A 14,908-nucleotide genomic window follows, 5' to 3' on the forward strand; every position below is an offset into this window, starting at 1 on the left:
TCTTTTCCCGAATTGCGTCTGAGAGGACAGGAAGTAGGTCCGCTCTAGGCAACCGCGGGCGAACGACTACAGTGTCAACAGTTCTGCTTATTATTTCTCACTTTTACTCCCCTCAATTGTTATGGACTACACGTAATGAATGTAAAATAATAATTGTCTTAATTGCTGGCATATATTTTTCTTAAAAATAATAAAATTTACCAAAATGTGGTAGCACATTTGTGCTCACCATCATCAAATGTTTGGGTCCATAGCCAGGAAACTCCCCAGACCTTAATTCCACTGAGAACCTGGTGGACAAACAAAAATCCCCAAAACTCCAACCGCTGATTATGCACGAACTGGCTGCCGTCAGCCAGGATGTAACCCAGAGGCTGCTTGAAAGAATGGCAGGATGCCAGGGCATATGTCACAGGTCTTAAGAAAAGGCCAAATATTTTTACAAATATTGACCCTTTGCATAAACTTAATGTGATTGTCAATAAAACACATTTTGACACGTATCCTCAGTGTACAATACAGTACAGTACAGTGTACAATAGAAACAACTAATAAAAAGGTCTAAAAACACAGAAGCAGTAAACTTTGTGAAAGCATATACCTGTGTCATTCTCAAAGCTTTTGGCCACAATTGTAATTTGTTAAAAAAAAAAAAAAAAAAAAAAAAACCACCTGAGGGGAAAAGAAGAACAAATTCAAAGACAAAGCAAATTGTATGACATAGGGTACTTAAGCGTTTCCTGGTGAAGCAACAATGGTACAGAGTACACACAAAAATACACGTATTAAATATAAGGCCACCGAGAAGGAAATTCTTTTTCAAAGCTCTGAAATACTGGGAGCTGATAAGAGTCTATCTGTGATTGACTTGTGTGCCACTGACATGCTTTCTTGGATGTCAGGAAACAATATTATCTTCATCAGCACTAATGAGGATTTCTTGTGTTTGCATTTGTGTTTCAAGAAATCTCATGGCCCATGTCTAAACCTCAACTGTATGCAATGAATCATTCTGACTAATACACAACAACAGTACAAAGTGTGCTAACAGACACTGCATAGACTAAAACATGCTTTTCACAGTTCAGAACTGACATGTCATTGAAAAGGAGGTGTTAGTAGAAAGCAAGGGGAAAGATTTTGTAGGAAAGATCACGACAGTCACTTGTTTGCGAGTGTCTTGAGATGGAAAATGTGCGGCACATAGGAGCAGAGGTGCCTGCTGGCTGCCTGCGTTTCCAGAAGTGACAGTTTACATCCTTCCTGTCTGAGCTGAGGCATGGGATTGTAGCTACTGTTATTGACACACTTTGCCTTTCTCCCTTCCACAATTAGATAAAACAAACTCTCTGATTAACTAACACAGCTATGAATAGTAGAACAATTACACAGTTGTAACTAGAATGGAACAGACAGTTACACAACTCATCACTATTAGTTACAAAAAATGTAAAGGTTTATTTGACTTCCCTGTCTTATTGGCTTGGTTATATGGGACAGGTTTTGTCTTTTTAGAGGTTTATCTTTCTCTGACTGTCCTAAAACTTCTGTGTCCTTTGGCTCCAAGCTTAAGGTAACATGATAAATTACTTCTTAATGAAGTCACAGGGCAAACGGGAGTCTAATCACGCAAAGCAAAACCATGCATCCTGCTCCCCGCTGAAGCGTTCTTGATGTGAATCCAAAAAGATAGGATTCCTTTGGATTAAGAACCAAAAGGCCCTCAGAGGGAGGATCAAACCTAACTCTGAGGTTTGATCTTGACCTCTGATCTCTCCGATAAACACCAGCGGACAATCTGCCGCATGCTGCAGAAAACGGCCGAAAGCAGAAAATTCTCATACCAGACTTAGACATTTGACGATCTCACTTCTGCGTCTGAGTAATGTATCATAAAGTTTTCTAATGCAAATCCACGGTATACAGAGACTGCAAGGAACGCAAATTCAAACACTTCGCACTCACTGCCATATGAAGGCGCCAGCGTGCGAGCGCACTGTTAAATCTGCACATTTATGGCAACAAGTCGCGAATGTCCTGCCGCTTTAAGAAGCGAAGTAGAAATCCTGACCCAAATAAAGGTATGTGTGAGAACTACTCATGTTCTCTGTGGTCAGTAGACCTCTGCGCAGTTTGAGAGTCTGCGGCGTTTTGCGTAAATCTACAGTCGCAATGGCAGACGCTCTGGCTAAAATCCCCGATGTAGAGATTGATCCAGAGGGAACTTTTAAGTACATACTGGTCAGAGTAAAAGCGAAAGATGGCGATGTGCATAAAGACATTGTCCGTGGCACAAAAAATGCCGAATATCACAGTAAGTTATTATAGTTTGTTTCAAGGAGAGCGTCAACTGCGTCAGTTTAGCGCGAGATATCGTGCAGACCAGTGACTGTTGGTGCAGATGAAAACCTGCATGTAGTCTATTTTGCAATGTTGTCTCATTGTTATGGTCCCTTTGGTGGATTTTGCAGACGTGCATTGCGGAATAGATACTGCACAGAGCAGAGGGATGAAATTCATGCCAACCTAGTCGTTGGAGACAACTACCAAATTTCCGTATTTGATTCTAATTGCTATTTTTATTAAATTGTAACTAAATTACAATCTCAATTTCTTCTAAATGTCTTCATACATTTTCAGATCATATTTTTGAGAAGGTCAACCCTGCTATGGAGGCCTTGGGGATGGAGTGCAAATGCCTTGGAGGAGGAAAGATCGAGCACAACAACCAAGAGAAAAAAATAAGGGTGTTTGGAGAATCCACTGTAAGTTAACTAAAAGCTGAATGAAAAGTTAAAATCTTCAGTAGTATTTAATTCACTAATGTCAGGTCTCTTGCTCACTCGCAGGCCTTTGGAAAAGCTGACCATGCTGTTTCTGTGGAGAAGCTGAAGACTTTCTTCAGCGACTATGAGATCACCTGGTCAGACGACAAAAAATAGTTGTAACCTTTGTGACATTTCAAACGTCCGCCTTTATTTAACAGTTCTGTGAATCAAACCACATAATGATGCTTTAACTGTTCTGTAACCATTCAAATACAGTCCTTCTGCATTTCACATTTGGTTTCTTACTCAATGAAAGCACAAATTCTGATTCTCTGCAGTTGTAAAAATTTTAGTCCTTCAGAATTGAATACTGTATATGAACTCTGTAGATATTCCTGTAAATACCTTTTTGACTTTTAGTCCCCATTGGCCTCAGTTGAATAGGAGTACATTTGCCAGGCGTAAAGTCCATACAGGAAAGGGTGAGTCTTTTGGAATCACAGACATATCCTGTTACACAGGAGGGAAAGTTTATTGTTGAAAACCCAAAAGAGAGATAACAAGCACTTTCATTTAACCTACGGATAATCACTTTTGTTTTTGTTTAAGTCCGGATAATGATAAACATCAAGCTAAATTCAGCAAAACTCTTTCTAAACGGTAGTGCAATAATAAATAAAAGCCTGCGATAAAATATCTTCAATCAAAAAACTAACAAAAACTCAGAGTGAGAAAATAGCCCGAGCTGAGTCATATTTTAAATCACACGTTGAATTTTTAAAAGTTCTTCCGCCTTCTGCATTTTATGGCTTTAATCCAGTTCAAATTTCACTTTTACTTTTATGCTGCCAAAAAAATGCACTTTTAAAATCGGTAGTAAACAGAAGGTACTTACACCAGACCACATGGTAATATTTAGCAGGCACAGTATTTGCTGTGATCAACTTCTTCAGTTTGCATGTTTGCATGCATTAGTAAAGGTCATTTGCAGATTCTGGGTCATTAACTTAAGCATAAATTGGTGTTTGATGACGGCACTGTAAACTTTGTAGTGGTGTTAAAGGGAACCACTTAGTTGTGTCACGTGATCCATGAGCACATGAATGATTTTTGTTTCATGCCTGTCCCTGTTGTGATATGGTACTGTGCAAACGTCTTGAACCACCCATCATTTCTTTGTTTATTGCACACAAAAAAGAAATATGTGCAAAAATACACAGAAATACAATTTATTATTATTTGTACATTTCTACTGAGCTTGAAAGGTAATACATGGAATGACCACATTTATTCTTTTCCAGAGCTTGAACTCACTTAGGCAAGTTTCTTTGTCATTTATTCAGGTAGTCACTTCACTACCTGTATGTGCCACGCAAGCTTCCACCATGTTTTACAGATGCCCAAAGACACCCACTGTTGTACTTCTCTTCTGTACATGTTGACAATTTAAACCAAAGATTTTAGTTTTGGATTCATCACTCCATAAGACCTGATGCTGCTGATTTTCAGTCCAGTGCTTGTATCATTTGGCACTCCTTGGCCTTTTCCCCTCTTTCCTTCCTTAAGAATGGCTACATGATGAGTCTTAAGTAAAAACTCATCATACACACAGTTTTTAAGGTTCAACTGAATCTCTCAGGTCCTATGTCAGGTCTTTGTTGAATTTTTTCCTATTAAGAACATGTTGTAGTTTTTAGGCCTGCCACTTCTCCACTTCACCAGTTTCCTCGAATATGTTAAGGATACTCGGGCTGCTAGTAACAAAAGGCCTAAAGATACAATTCAAAGTTGCTGCTTTACTAAGATGTCTTTTATCTGTAGTCACAACACTCATTCATCCCTTGAGCTAAGCGCCTTTTTAATGCATGACTGGTTCATAGGTCAAGTGGCCTGATTAACTAAAAAAACATCGAAAGTCTTCATGAACAAAGACATTGCTCAAGACCACCTAAAAAGTATAAAGAAATGAGTGGTAGTGACTGTGAAGAAACAAGATTCATTCTGGTGTTTATTTTTTAACATGACAAATTGTGTGTTTTAAGTGTGTTTCTCCTAAAGCAGAACACAAACGCTGCTTTTTCTCAGCTGTGTTAGCAGTACATGAAAATACTTTGGGTGACTTTACATTGACAGTTGATTGCTGTTTTTAATATTAAAAATTAGCTTTATTTTTCATTATAATAGATGAAAGAAGTAATAGACCTTTTACCATAAAAAACTGCATTTACATGAAATTCATTTTTCCGATGATATTTAGGTTGGCAGCATGCTAAATGTCACCACTGGCACACATTCCTGTACTTTCCGTTTCACTTTGACTCACTCAGTGCTTAAAAAATCACAAAGAAAACATTTGGATAGAAAGTACCATGTAGCTTTGCAGACAGGATTGGAATTAGCTCATGTCGACACTCTGAATAGACCTTAGTTCACACTGAGTCACATCAGAAGACTTAAAAAAAGTTACTGGCTAAATTCTGCCAAATACCCCATGACCCTAACAAAAAGAATAACAAAAGCCATTTTCCTTCCACTTTGTATTCCAATCTACAACCGGTTTCCTTTAAACTGATAACCTTTCCATTATCTAGGTATGGGGAGGTCTGTGTGGGAGGTAGGAGGCTTAAAGTGAGTTAGACTCAGCCCTTTTCTTGTAAAATGAATAATTTACAGTAAGTAATTAGCAAATTCTTTGTAATCTTATTAGAGGACACCATAATATTTCCATTGTTTTTTAAAGCATTTTTGCATATATTCATTTTACCCTATTTAAATGCATGTTGCTTTGAAGGTTCACTAGACTGTAAAAGTGTCTAATTTATTGAGATTAAACTGTAGTTTAGGTAACAATATATATTTATATATGTATATACATATATATACATATATATATATATATATATATATATATATATATATATATATATATATAACACCCAGCACGCCCCTGCGGGCGGTTTATCCTTCAAGCTCGGGTCCTCTACCAGAGGCCTGGGAGCTTGAGGGTCCTGCGCAGTATCTTAGCTGTTCCCAGGACTGCGCTCTTCTGGACAGAGATCTCCGATGTTTTTCCCGGGATCTGCTGGAGCCACTCGCCTAGCTTGGGAGTCACCGCACCTAGTGCTCCGATTACCACGGGGACCACCGTCACCTTCACCCTCCACATCCTCTCGAGCTCTTCTCTGAGCCCTTGGTATTTCTCCAGCTTCTCGTGTTCCTTCTTCCTGATATTGCTGTCATTGGGAACCGCTACATCAATCACTACGGCCGTCTTCTTCTGTTTGTCTACCACCACTATGTCCGGTTGGTTAGCCACCACCATTTTGTCCGTCTGTATCTGGAAGTCCCACAGGATCTTAGCTCGGTCATTCTCCACCACCCTTGGGGGCATCTCCCATTTTGACCTCGGGACTTCCAGGTTATACTCGGCACAGATGTTCCTGTACACTATGCCGGCCACTTGGTTATGGCGTTCCATGTATGCCTTGCCTGCTAGCATCTTGCACCCTGCTGTTATGTGCTGGATTGTCTCTGGGGCATCTTTACACAGCCTGCACCTGGGGTCTTGCCTGGTGTGATAGACCCCAGCCTCTATGGATCTTGTGCTCAGAGCTTGTTCTTGTGCTGCCATGATTAGTGCCTCTGTGCTGTCTTTCAGTCCAGCTTTGTCCAGCCACTGGTAGGATTTCTGGATATCAGCCACCTCCTCTATCTGCCGGTGGTACATACCGTGCAGGGGCCTGTCCTTCCATGATGGTTCCTCGTCTCCATCCTCTTTCTTGGGTTTCTGCTGCCTGAGGTATTCACTGAGCACTCAGTCAGTTGGGGCCATCTTCCCAATGTATTCTTGGATGTTCGTTGTCTCATCCTGGACTGTGGTGCTGACACTCACCAGTCCCCGGCCCCCTTCCTTCCGCTTAGCGTACAGCCTCAGGGTGCTGGACTTGGGGTGAAACCCTCCATGCATGGTAAGGAGCTTTCTTGTCTTTATGTCAGTGGCTTCTATCTCCTCCTTTGGCCAGCCTATTACCCCAGCAGGGTACCTGATCACGGGCAGGGCGTACGTGTTGATGGCCCGGATCTTGTTCTTACCATTCAGCTGACTCCTCAGGACTTGCCTGACCCTCTGCAGGTACTTGGTGGTTGCAGCTTTTCTAGCGGCCTCTTCATGGTTCCCATTCGCCTGCGGGATCCCCAAGTACTTGTAACTGTCCTCTATGTCTGCAATGTTGCCTTCTGGTAGTTCAATCCCCTCAGTTCTGACTACCATGGCAAGTACTACGCAAGTAACCCCGGCGGAAGGGGCTACATGAATAGGATGAGGGACCTATGGATATATATATATATATATATATATATATATATATATATATATATTAGTTTGTTACCAAATTTTAATGTTTAAGTGATTGCAAAGCCTTAGCAAAAGTCATGAAACTGAAGAAGTTGTAGGACTGCTGGATTTTGACCTCACTGTCGATCAAATAAAAGAAATGCTTTTATTTTGGGGAACACTGAAAATATGAGTCTTGGAAAATACAAACTATTACTGAATTCTACAGGATTCAGCAATACTGGTTTCTTTTTTTTTCTTCTTTTTTTAAATTATAACATAGTAGTAAGGGGAAAAACCACCATATTGCCATTGTCCCGTGTATTTTTATACTTCCAAGTGTACTTCAAACAGGTCGGAGCCTTGTTTCCTGAAGAAGAAGAATGTCCCTTCCTGTAGCAGCGCCAGCTCACACCTCAGGGTGTCTGGAAAAGAAGTCACAAGAATAACCAGCATGAGTTCACTTTAATGTTTAAGATCTTATCTCCAAAACAATAGCCAGTACTCCATCAAGTCAGAGTCAACAGAAATTCCAGATGTTCCAGATAAAGGCGTGTGTGTGTGTGTGTGTGTGTGTGTATAGGGTTATATATATATATATATATATATATATATATACAAATAATGCAGTTGGTTGAATGTTATAAATAGCTGCAGAGAGATGAACAGCTCCAAATATCTAGACAGAAACTGCTTCCAACGAGGCAGAATCAGAACACTTCCATCTATAGGACTTTCTTTATTCTAAAGAAGATATACTGATATTACATATTGCATAATGTCCCTTTTTTAAGCTATAAATAAGGGTTAAGGCCTAGGAAATTTTCATTTATGGCCTTAAGACTTTTCAATAAATATGCACTTTTTTCAAGTGAAGGCATCTTCTTTCAGCCACTACAGTGGATCACCATCCTTCATCTTTCATCCTCTTCTGTCACATCAGCCATCTGCTTGTCCTTTTCTACATCAATTAATATTTTCTGTGGTTTTCCTTGTTGATTGAATCTGCGGTCTAAAATCAACTGAAAGAAAAATCAGCTGATTAAAAAATGCATTTTTAGCCTCTACGTATCATAATTGAGATATGGAGAAAGCGAACCTTTTAGACCCCAGAGAGAGATTTGAAATAAAATGCTACAGGGGAAAATACAGAAAAGGGGATTTTTTGTGGGGGGGTTTTAAGGGAAAGAAAGACATTGATTGTTTCCTTGTGTTCATGTCTAGTCTAGAGGTCATTAGTGGGCCAGGTAAACACAAGGTTCCAGGAACTCAGTGAATTACTGTCAAAGGAAGAGAAGAGAGTAACTGCGGACTGCGTCCTTCTTACTGTAATTACTGCCCCACCAAATTGTGTCAAAAAATATTTGAATTTATGGTGAGGATCAAGTCTCAAGGAGTGATTAAATACACCAGATAGCAAAAAAATGGAAATTTGTGAACATGGGGAAAAAGTCTGGTAAAGAAAGCCCCATTCTCTATGAAGTGCCAGATTTCCTGTCACCAGATGTAGTTTATCAGAAGGGAAAGTATGGAGACAAAGCCATCTGTGTTATGCATGTTTGGGTAAACCATTTTGGATTTGCACAAGGCGTCAACATTTGACAGCTGATGTAGTTAGAAGAGAAAAATGATCATAGAGACAAATAGATAAAATTCAAGAAAGAAAATGAAAAGATTTTGTTGAAATTGCTTAAAGACATTAAACGTGTGGAAGCGTGAGGCAGAAAAAAGGAGGATGAAACAGAGAAATCTTCTCAGAGAACGTCCGCATCTCTCCTCAGAGCCTCAGTGTGTTATAGTGAATCGTGAGCTCAACTGTTCTGCTCCAAAGGCTACATGTGCTCCACCTTGACCTTCACCGTCACTGTACAACAAAGACACAGGACAGGACATGGTGTCAGCAGACAATTAAAGTGATTCATTACTGACTACGATCTAACACCGGAGGTTTCACATTAACAAGCTGATTAACTGAACATCCACTTCCACATCACCGTTTTCTCACATAGCCCACCACACCACTTTCCCAATGGACAGCCTACTAGACTGGTGATTGAAGCCATGACTTGTGATCAGGAAATAGTTAATAACATCAACAGACAACATCACAAGTGGGACGACGATGATAGCACTGTGCAAGGTCAGACATTATGGCACATTAGCAATCTCCTCAGAGCTTAATGGAAGAAGAAAATGGAAAATAAATGGACTAGGACGTGACAGGCCTAACCATGTACCAATCTGTACAGGCTACAGGCTCTTTGCCAGAAACCCTGACTCCAACCATTTATCAAGCTCTAGTTGGAAGAAGAGGTGGTTCCAGAAGAGGCCCTCTGTTTCTAATGCTATCAGGGGTGACATTGTGCTAGAGAAGTCCTCAACGAGGATAAACTTGATGATTGGAAATTTGGCAAGGTGGACTGAAACTGGGGAAGACACGCAACTGCTCGGATTCAACTGATGCAGGAGGTTGGAGGTACCACACCTACACATACAATAGCATCTGTTTACTCAGTTTGTCACAAGACTTGAAGATAAAGTCAGATTCTCTGTGAATGTATATATTAATTATCATGCCAGATACATCAGTCTGACTTGATGGTGCATAGCCAGCAAGTCATCCTCCTTATTGATTCAGGTGCTGCACACCTGAATTTCCAACTCTTCCAAAAGTTAATATTAACTGTGTTCATGCTCTCATTGCATCTGGAGAAGATGCGAAAGAAAATTTGACTTTAGTCTTAAGTGTAATGATGAATAAGAGAAAATCTAAAACTGCTTTTTTATTTTTTGTTATGATCCACCGTTTTGTATTTGTCTCTCTTCTGGAAACTGTTAACTCACCTTTGTGCAATTGGCCGTAACGTTCCTTCCACTTAAAGCTGAAGAAATCTCTCATTGGATGCAAGATAACTGCACTAAGTGTACTTCTGTTGAATGCCTCTCATAATTAGTGTTTGTTCAGCTTGTTTGGATTTTTTGCTTCCTTTGACTCTCTCCGCTCTCTCCTGTGCAGTTGCTTCCAGTCCTGACATCTGGCCCAAGAGAGAGAATCCTGCTATTAATCTTCTGTGCTATTTTTTTTCCTGTGGAAAGATTTCAGTGGATGTTATGCATGCCCATCTTCCAGTTCACATCTGAAATAACTGCCTTGCATAAATCCCTGTTTACCTCCAAGTGCCAGAAGGTTCAGTGTACACCTGACTCCCAGAAACAGTCTCTGTTTTGTTTCTCATAAATACTGCTATACACTAACAATGCCTCTTCAATACAAAAACAATAGCATGCTTTATGTATGATACACAATGAGGACATTGAACCCATTCGGAGTTTTGAGTCAGATGTTTATGTTATATTATAAATATGATATACATGTGTAATTAGTGAATGCTTAAAGAGAAGGAATGATTTAGTGGTGGAGGAAAATCGTCATAGCGCCACTGTCCAATATATGTTTATATTTCCGAGTACACTTCAAGCAGTGTCGCAGTGAAGAAAGCGAGATAAGCATCAGTGTGGAGCCCTGTTTCATAAACAAAAAGTGAGCTCCCACTTTAAAGTTTTAGGAAAGGACACAACAGCAAGCAACAGCATGGCTTCACTTCAATGCTTAAGATCTTATCTGCAAAACAGAGGCTACAGAAATTCCAGATGGCACAACAGCTACAAAGGTCTAGAAAATGGGGGTTTTATTTTTACATTATGGTTTAATTTGCCATAAAACTTTACAAGAAATATCATCATGTTGATTGCAAAGTATTCTTTTCTTAAGTGAAGTCTTCTTCTTCTTCTTCTTCTTCTTCTTCTTCTTCTTCTTGCTCCCTTTAGGGGTTGCCACAGCAGATGTAAACTTGATATTCAGCATCTTTTGCCCAATATATCCACTATACCGCCTTCGTACATGTCCAGAGTATCAAATTTTTGCATCTTGTAATGAAGTATTTTAAGATTAAGCTGCTTCTATGTGTCAAGTGGACCTTAGAAGGTTCCATATCTTCTTATCCTGCTTTCATATACCGTAATCTTTTAGACTTGTTGATGTACAAGTTCTCTTTTATTACACAATATTCTAACTGTAGATAGATAACTCTGTATTAGTAGTCCAGGATTACAGTCCCTCTTTGTCAAAGAGCATGCAGACTGCTGTCATGCTGTTTGCACTGTTGTCTTATCTACCTTTGCAAAGGTAAAACAAAACTCATAAAGATAACCTGGTTGTGTGCACCTTAGCTCAACCTCCCTAGCACTGGCCACGGGATTCGTGGGCCATTTTGCTCCAATGTAAGCTGGCGGGTAAGGCTCAAGAAGTTTGTTCCTCATTGTCAGCTCAGGACAGTCTGAATTATGACAAGCTGAAAAGTGCCATCCTGCTAGCTTACGAGCTAGTCCCAGAAGCTTATAAGCAGCGATTTCGGGGGCTGAAAAAGGTGCAGGGTCAATCCTACCGAGATTTTGCAAGGAAGAAAAGTGTGCTTTTTGATCGGTGGTGTGTGTCCAGCGAAGCTACTGACCTGGCGTCGATGCGTGAATTAATGCTGGTGGAGGAATTTAAGAACTGCATCTCCGAGCAGATTGCAGTATACCTCAGTGAACAGAAGGTTTCCTCATTACAGCATGCTGCAACACTGGCTGATGAGTTTGCCCTCATCCATAAAACCAGTGTCATTAAGCACGACCGACGCGATGACCTAGTGAAGGTTAGTGATGTGCCAGCTAGACAGTACCCAAAGGGTGAGGTACTTGTGTCCCATTCCAAGGCAAAAAGAAAGTGTTTTTTCTGTTTAAAGTCTGGCCATTTAATAGCAGATTGTGGGGCCTACAAACAGAAACAGTCAGTCTTGGGAGTTAGGAGTGTGCCAGCTAACAAAGTCAATACAGGCGTGGTTTCAAGAGCCAAAACAAAGCTCTGTTTCTTCTGCCACAAACCTGGCCACCTGATTGCTCACTGTTTGAAAGAAAACTCAAAGCAAAATCGATCTGCTTTCAAAAGAGTGAACTGTGGTTCACAAACCAACAAAGTTGCCAGTCCTAGGCAACAATCGGCGCATAATTGCTCAGTGGTGTCATTCGGTCACTGTCAGAGATCAACTAATTGTAATCTGCCACCTGTTGACTGTCTTTCGGGTCCAGATGACCTGCAGTGTGACCCATTGTGTACGACACAAACACTCAAACCTGCACCTCTGGGTAACCCGCATGCCTTTCGCCATGACCTAGTGAAGAAGCATCAGAGAAGTGATGCTGTACGGCCTTTTAGCTGCCTGATGGGTCCTCCATATGTGATGGCTCAAACACCTGGCTATCACTTGAGACACTATGTTGAGGGACTTGAGCCAACCCCGTTCAGTGTTTTCAAACCCTCAGAAAGGTCTTGGCAGAGTTGGCAGGGTATGCGTGCATGGTAGGTGATATGTTTAAAAGCTGGGTAGGACGTTCTGTGACAAACCACGGGTTTGTATATATGGGAGGGGGTGTTACGGCCCTAGCTGGGCCTCCTGATACTGCCCTTGTGTGGGTGTGGTGTTTTTCTCCGCCTCCTCCTCTTTTGCTCCACCCCTCTGTCTCTCTCTTGCTCTTCTCTCTCCCCAGGACACAGCTGCTTCTTATTAGCCTCGTTTGCCACCTGGGCCCAGTCAGCTATCACCTCTCTGAGGTCATATAAGCTGGGGATGAGCTGTGAACAGGGTGGGGTGTTCTCTGGTGTCTCTGCGTTGTGTGGTTAGCCTGCTCAAAGTGTGGAGTTGTGGAAACAGCATAGCTGCTTTGCGTGAGTAGTGTGGGCTGGTGGGCCTTGGCAGCAGTAAAGCCAGCTGCTGTTAGTGACAGGGTGAGCTTGTGGGCCCCTGGAAGTACCTCCTCGTGGTGTGGAGTTTTTGTTTGGTTGTTGTGTTCTTTGTTGTTGCAACCTTTTTTCTCTTTTTCCAAGTGTTATTGGTAAAACGGCGTTGCCGGCTCTTTATGTTAAGATGATCTATAATAAAGACTATTTTATTTACTGAAAACACTGGTCTGTTTTCCTTTCATTCTGTTCTGGACTCATTTGTTACTGGTCCCCTCACTCACATGCCTAGACCCTTTCGGGGGGAACGTAACAATCACTCATTCGTACAGTCCCATTTCTATTCTTAATCATCCTAATTTGCTGCACATCCTTTACTGCTTGATCTCTTAGGCTAGCCACTCATTGCAAGTCCTTTTCTCCGTCCAGCCTCACATACGACTCACTATAAGCCTTTTCCTTTGCTCTTGACACGTCTCTCTTTGTGGTATGGAGACTCCCAGTACTCCTGTCTAAATTCTTCATTTCCCTGATTAGTTTCCATCACCACTTCAGCTCTTCTTTCCCAGCTGTACTTTCCTTCCATATTCTTCTCCTTAATACCTTACCCACCCAGCAACTCCTTATTACTCATGTTTCCTTCACCTACATGCCCACTGAAGTCTGCTTAAATGACTACTATCTCACTCCTAGGAATACTCCCTACCTCGTCATCCAAATTATTGTAAAAATCATCTTTCTCTTCCAACTGACACGTTGTGAGGCATATGCACTGACAACATTCAGCAACACCTCTTTGGTTTCCAGCTACAAAGTCCTGCTCTGTCTGAAAACCTCTTCACCTCCACAACACTATTCACATACATTCCTTTTCAAGATTACCCCTACCCCATTACTATCTACACCATTGTTTAACAACTTGAATCCCGTTTACCTGGTGTGCTGGAGCCAACATTTACTAGACACTTTAACAGACATAGTCCCTATTCTAACCTACAGATCCCTCTTTTCATCTCTCTTGCTGCCTGCAAACATGTCTTCCACAATTTCATCTTCCTTTTGTCTTTGGCCAATAATAGCACAGTTTGTAGGAAATCTCATTTTTTAATCCACATTTGGTTTGCCAAAGATTGCTATGTCGGACGCCCTTTCTGACACAACCCTCCCTGAGCCCTGGCTTGGGACCAGGGTTCTCTCAATAAGTGATTGTCTGCCAAAAATGATTACAGATGCTTGTATGTGTTATGGCTAATATTCTTATTGATAGTGGTAAATATGCTGCAATAAGCTGGGTTTATTAAGAAGAAATGACCCACTTTGCAAGTATTCCTATGAATCTGTATTACTGTCTCTACTCTGTGAACAATCTAGTGTTTTTCGGACAGATAAAATATAATATAATAGTTGTTGCAATTTTTGTTGTCATCTTTCCCAGATCGCTCTTGAAGTAAGTAAATAAATAAATGTTTAAGCTTGGCATTAGGCATGGATAAATAAAAGATAAATAAACATCACTCTGCCATAAACTCAATGTATCTTCCACCTCGTGAACAGATTTTCCTTCTGACTCAAAATAACTTGATATCATTAACAAGAGACATGTTTGACAGATTAGGAGTCAACAAGTTATTAATAATCTTTTGGCACTCAGCACTAGGAGTACGCTGGTTTGTGACCCTACTCCGTTGTTGTTGTATTTGTTTTTGACAGTTTCTCCAACACACAAATCGAATTTTTGGAATGGCAATGAGTTTTATAAATGTTAAGCTATAAGTAGAATAGAATAGAATAATCCTTTAATTGTCCCACAAGGGGACATTTGGTTTTAACAGCAGCCAAAAAGACGCATATACAAACAAACAGTACACAGGACACGGAACAGAAACATACACAATTTTTACATCAAGGACAGTGGTTACACTATACAGAGAGTACTGTACAGTTATTAAATTAAATAAAAATAACTACAGATAAGAGGCAAAGCAGGTTGTAGTGCGAATCGATTAATTAACATATTGCAGTTACAGC

The 14,908-nt window shown here is 40.6% G+C and overlaps 1 protein-coding gene across 1 annotated transcript; it reads left to right on the forward strand.

The window, feature by feature from the left end:
• Positions 1 to 2,087: 2,087 nt before the first annotated feature.
• Positions 2,088 to 3,059, forward strand: LOC146546413 (14 kDa phosphohistidine phosphatase). The gene is made up of 3 exons (XM_085265591.1): positions 2,088 to 2,314; positions 2,641 to 2,765; positions 2,850 to 3,059. Exons 1-3 carry the CDS (start codon positions 2,101 to 2,103, stop codon positions 2,940 to 2,942), a joined length of 432 nt encoding a protein of 143 aa, XP_085121717.1. The 5' UTR covers positions 2,088 to 2,100; the 3' UTR covers positions 2,943 to 3,059.
• Positions 3,060 to 14,908: the final 11,849 nt, after the last annotated feature.

The sequence above is a fragment of the Mchenga conophoros genome, linkage group LG23 (genome assembly GCF_057382185.1).
Source record: "Mchenga conophoros isolate Kocher_MC1m ecotype Shallow Benthic linkage group LG23, M_conophoros_male_GT1.1, whole genome shotgun sequence".
NCBI classification, from domain to species: Eukaryota; Metazoa; Chordata; class Actinopteri; order Cichliformes; family Cichlidae; genus Mchenga; species Mchenga conophoros.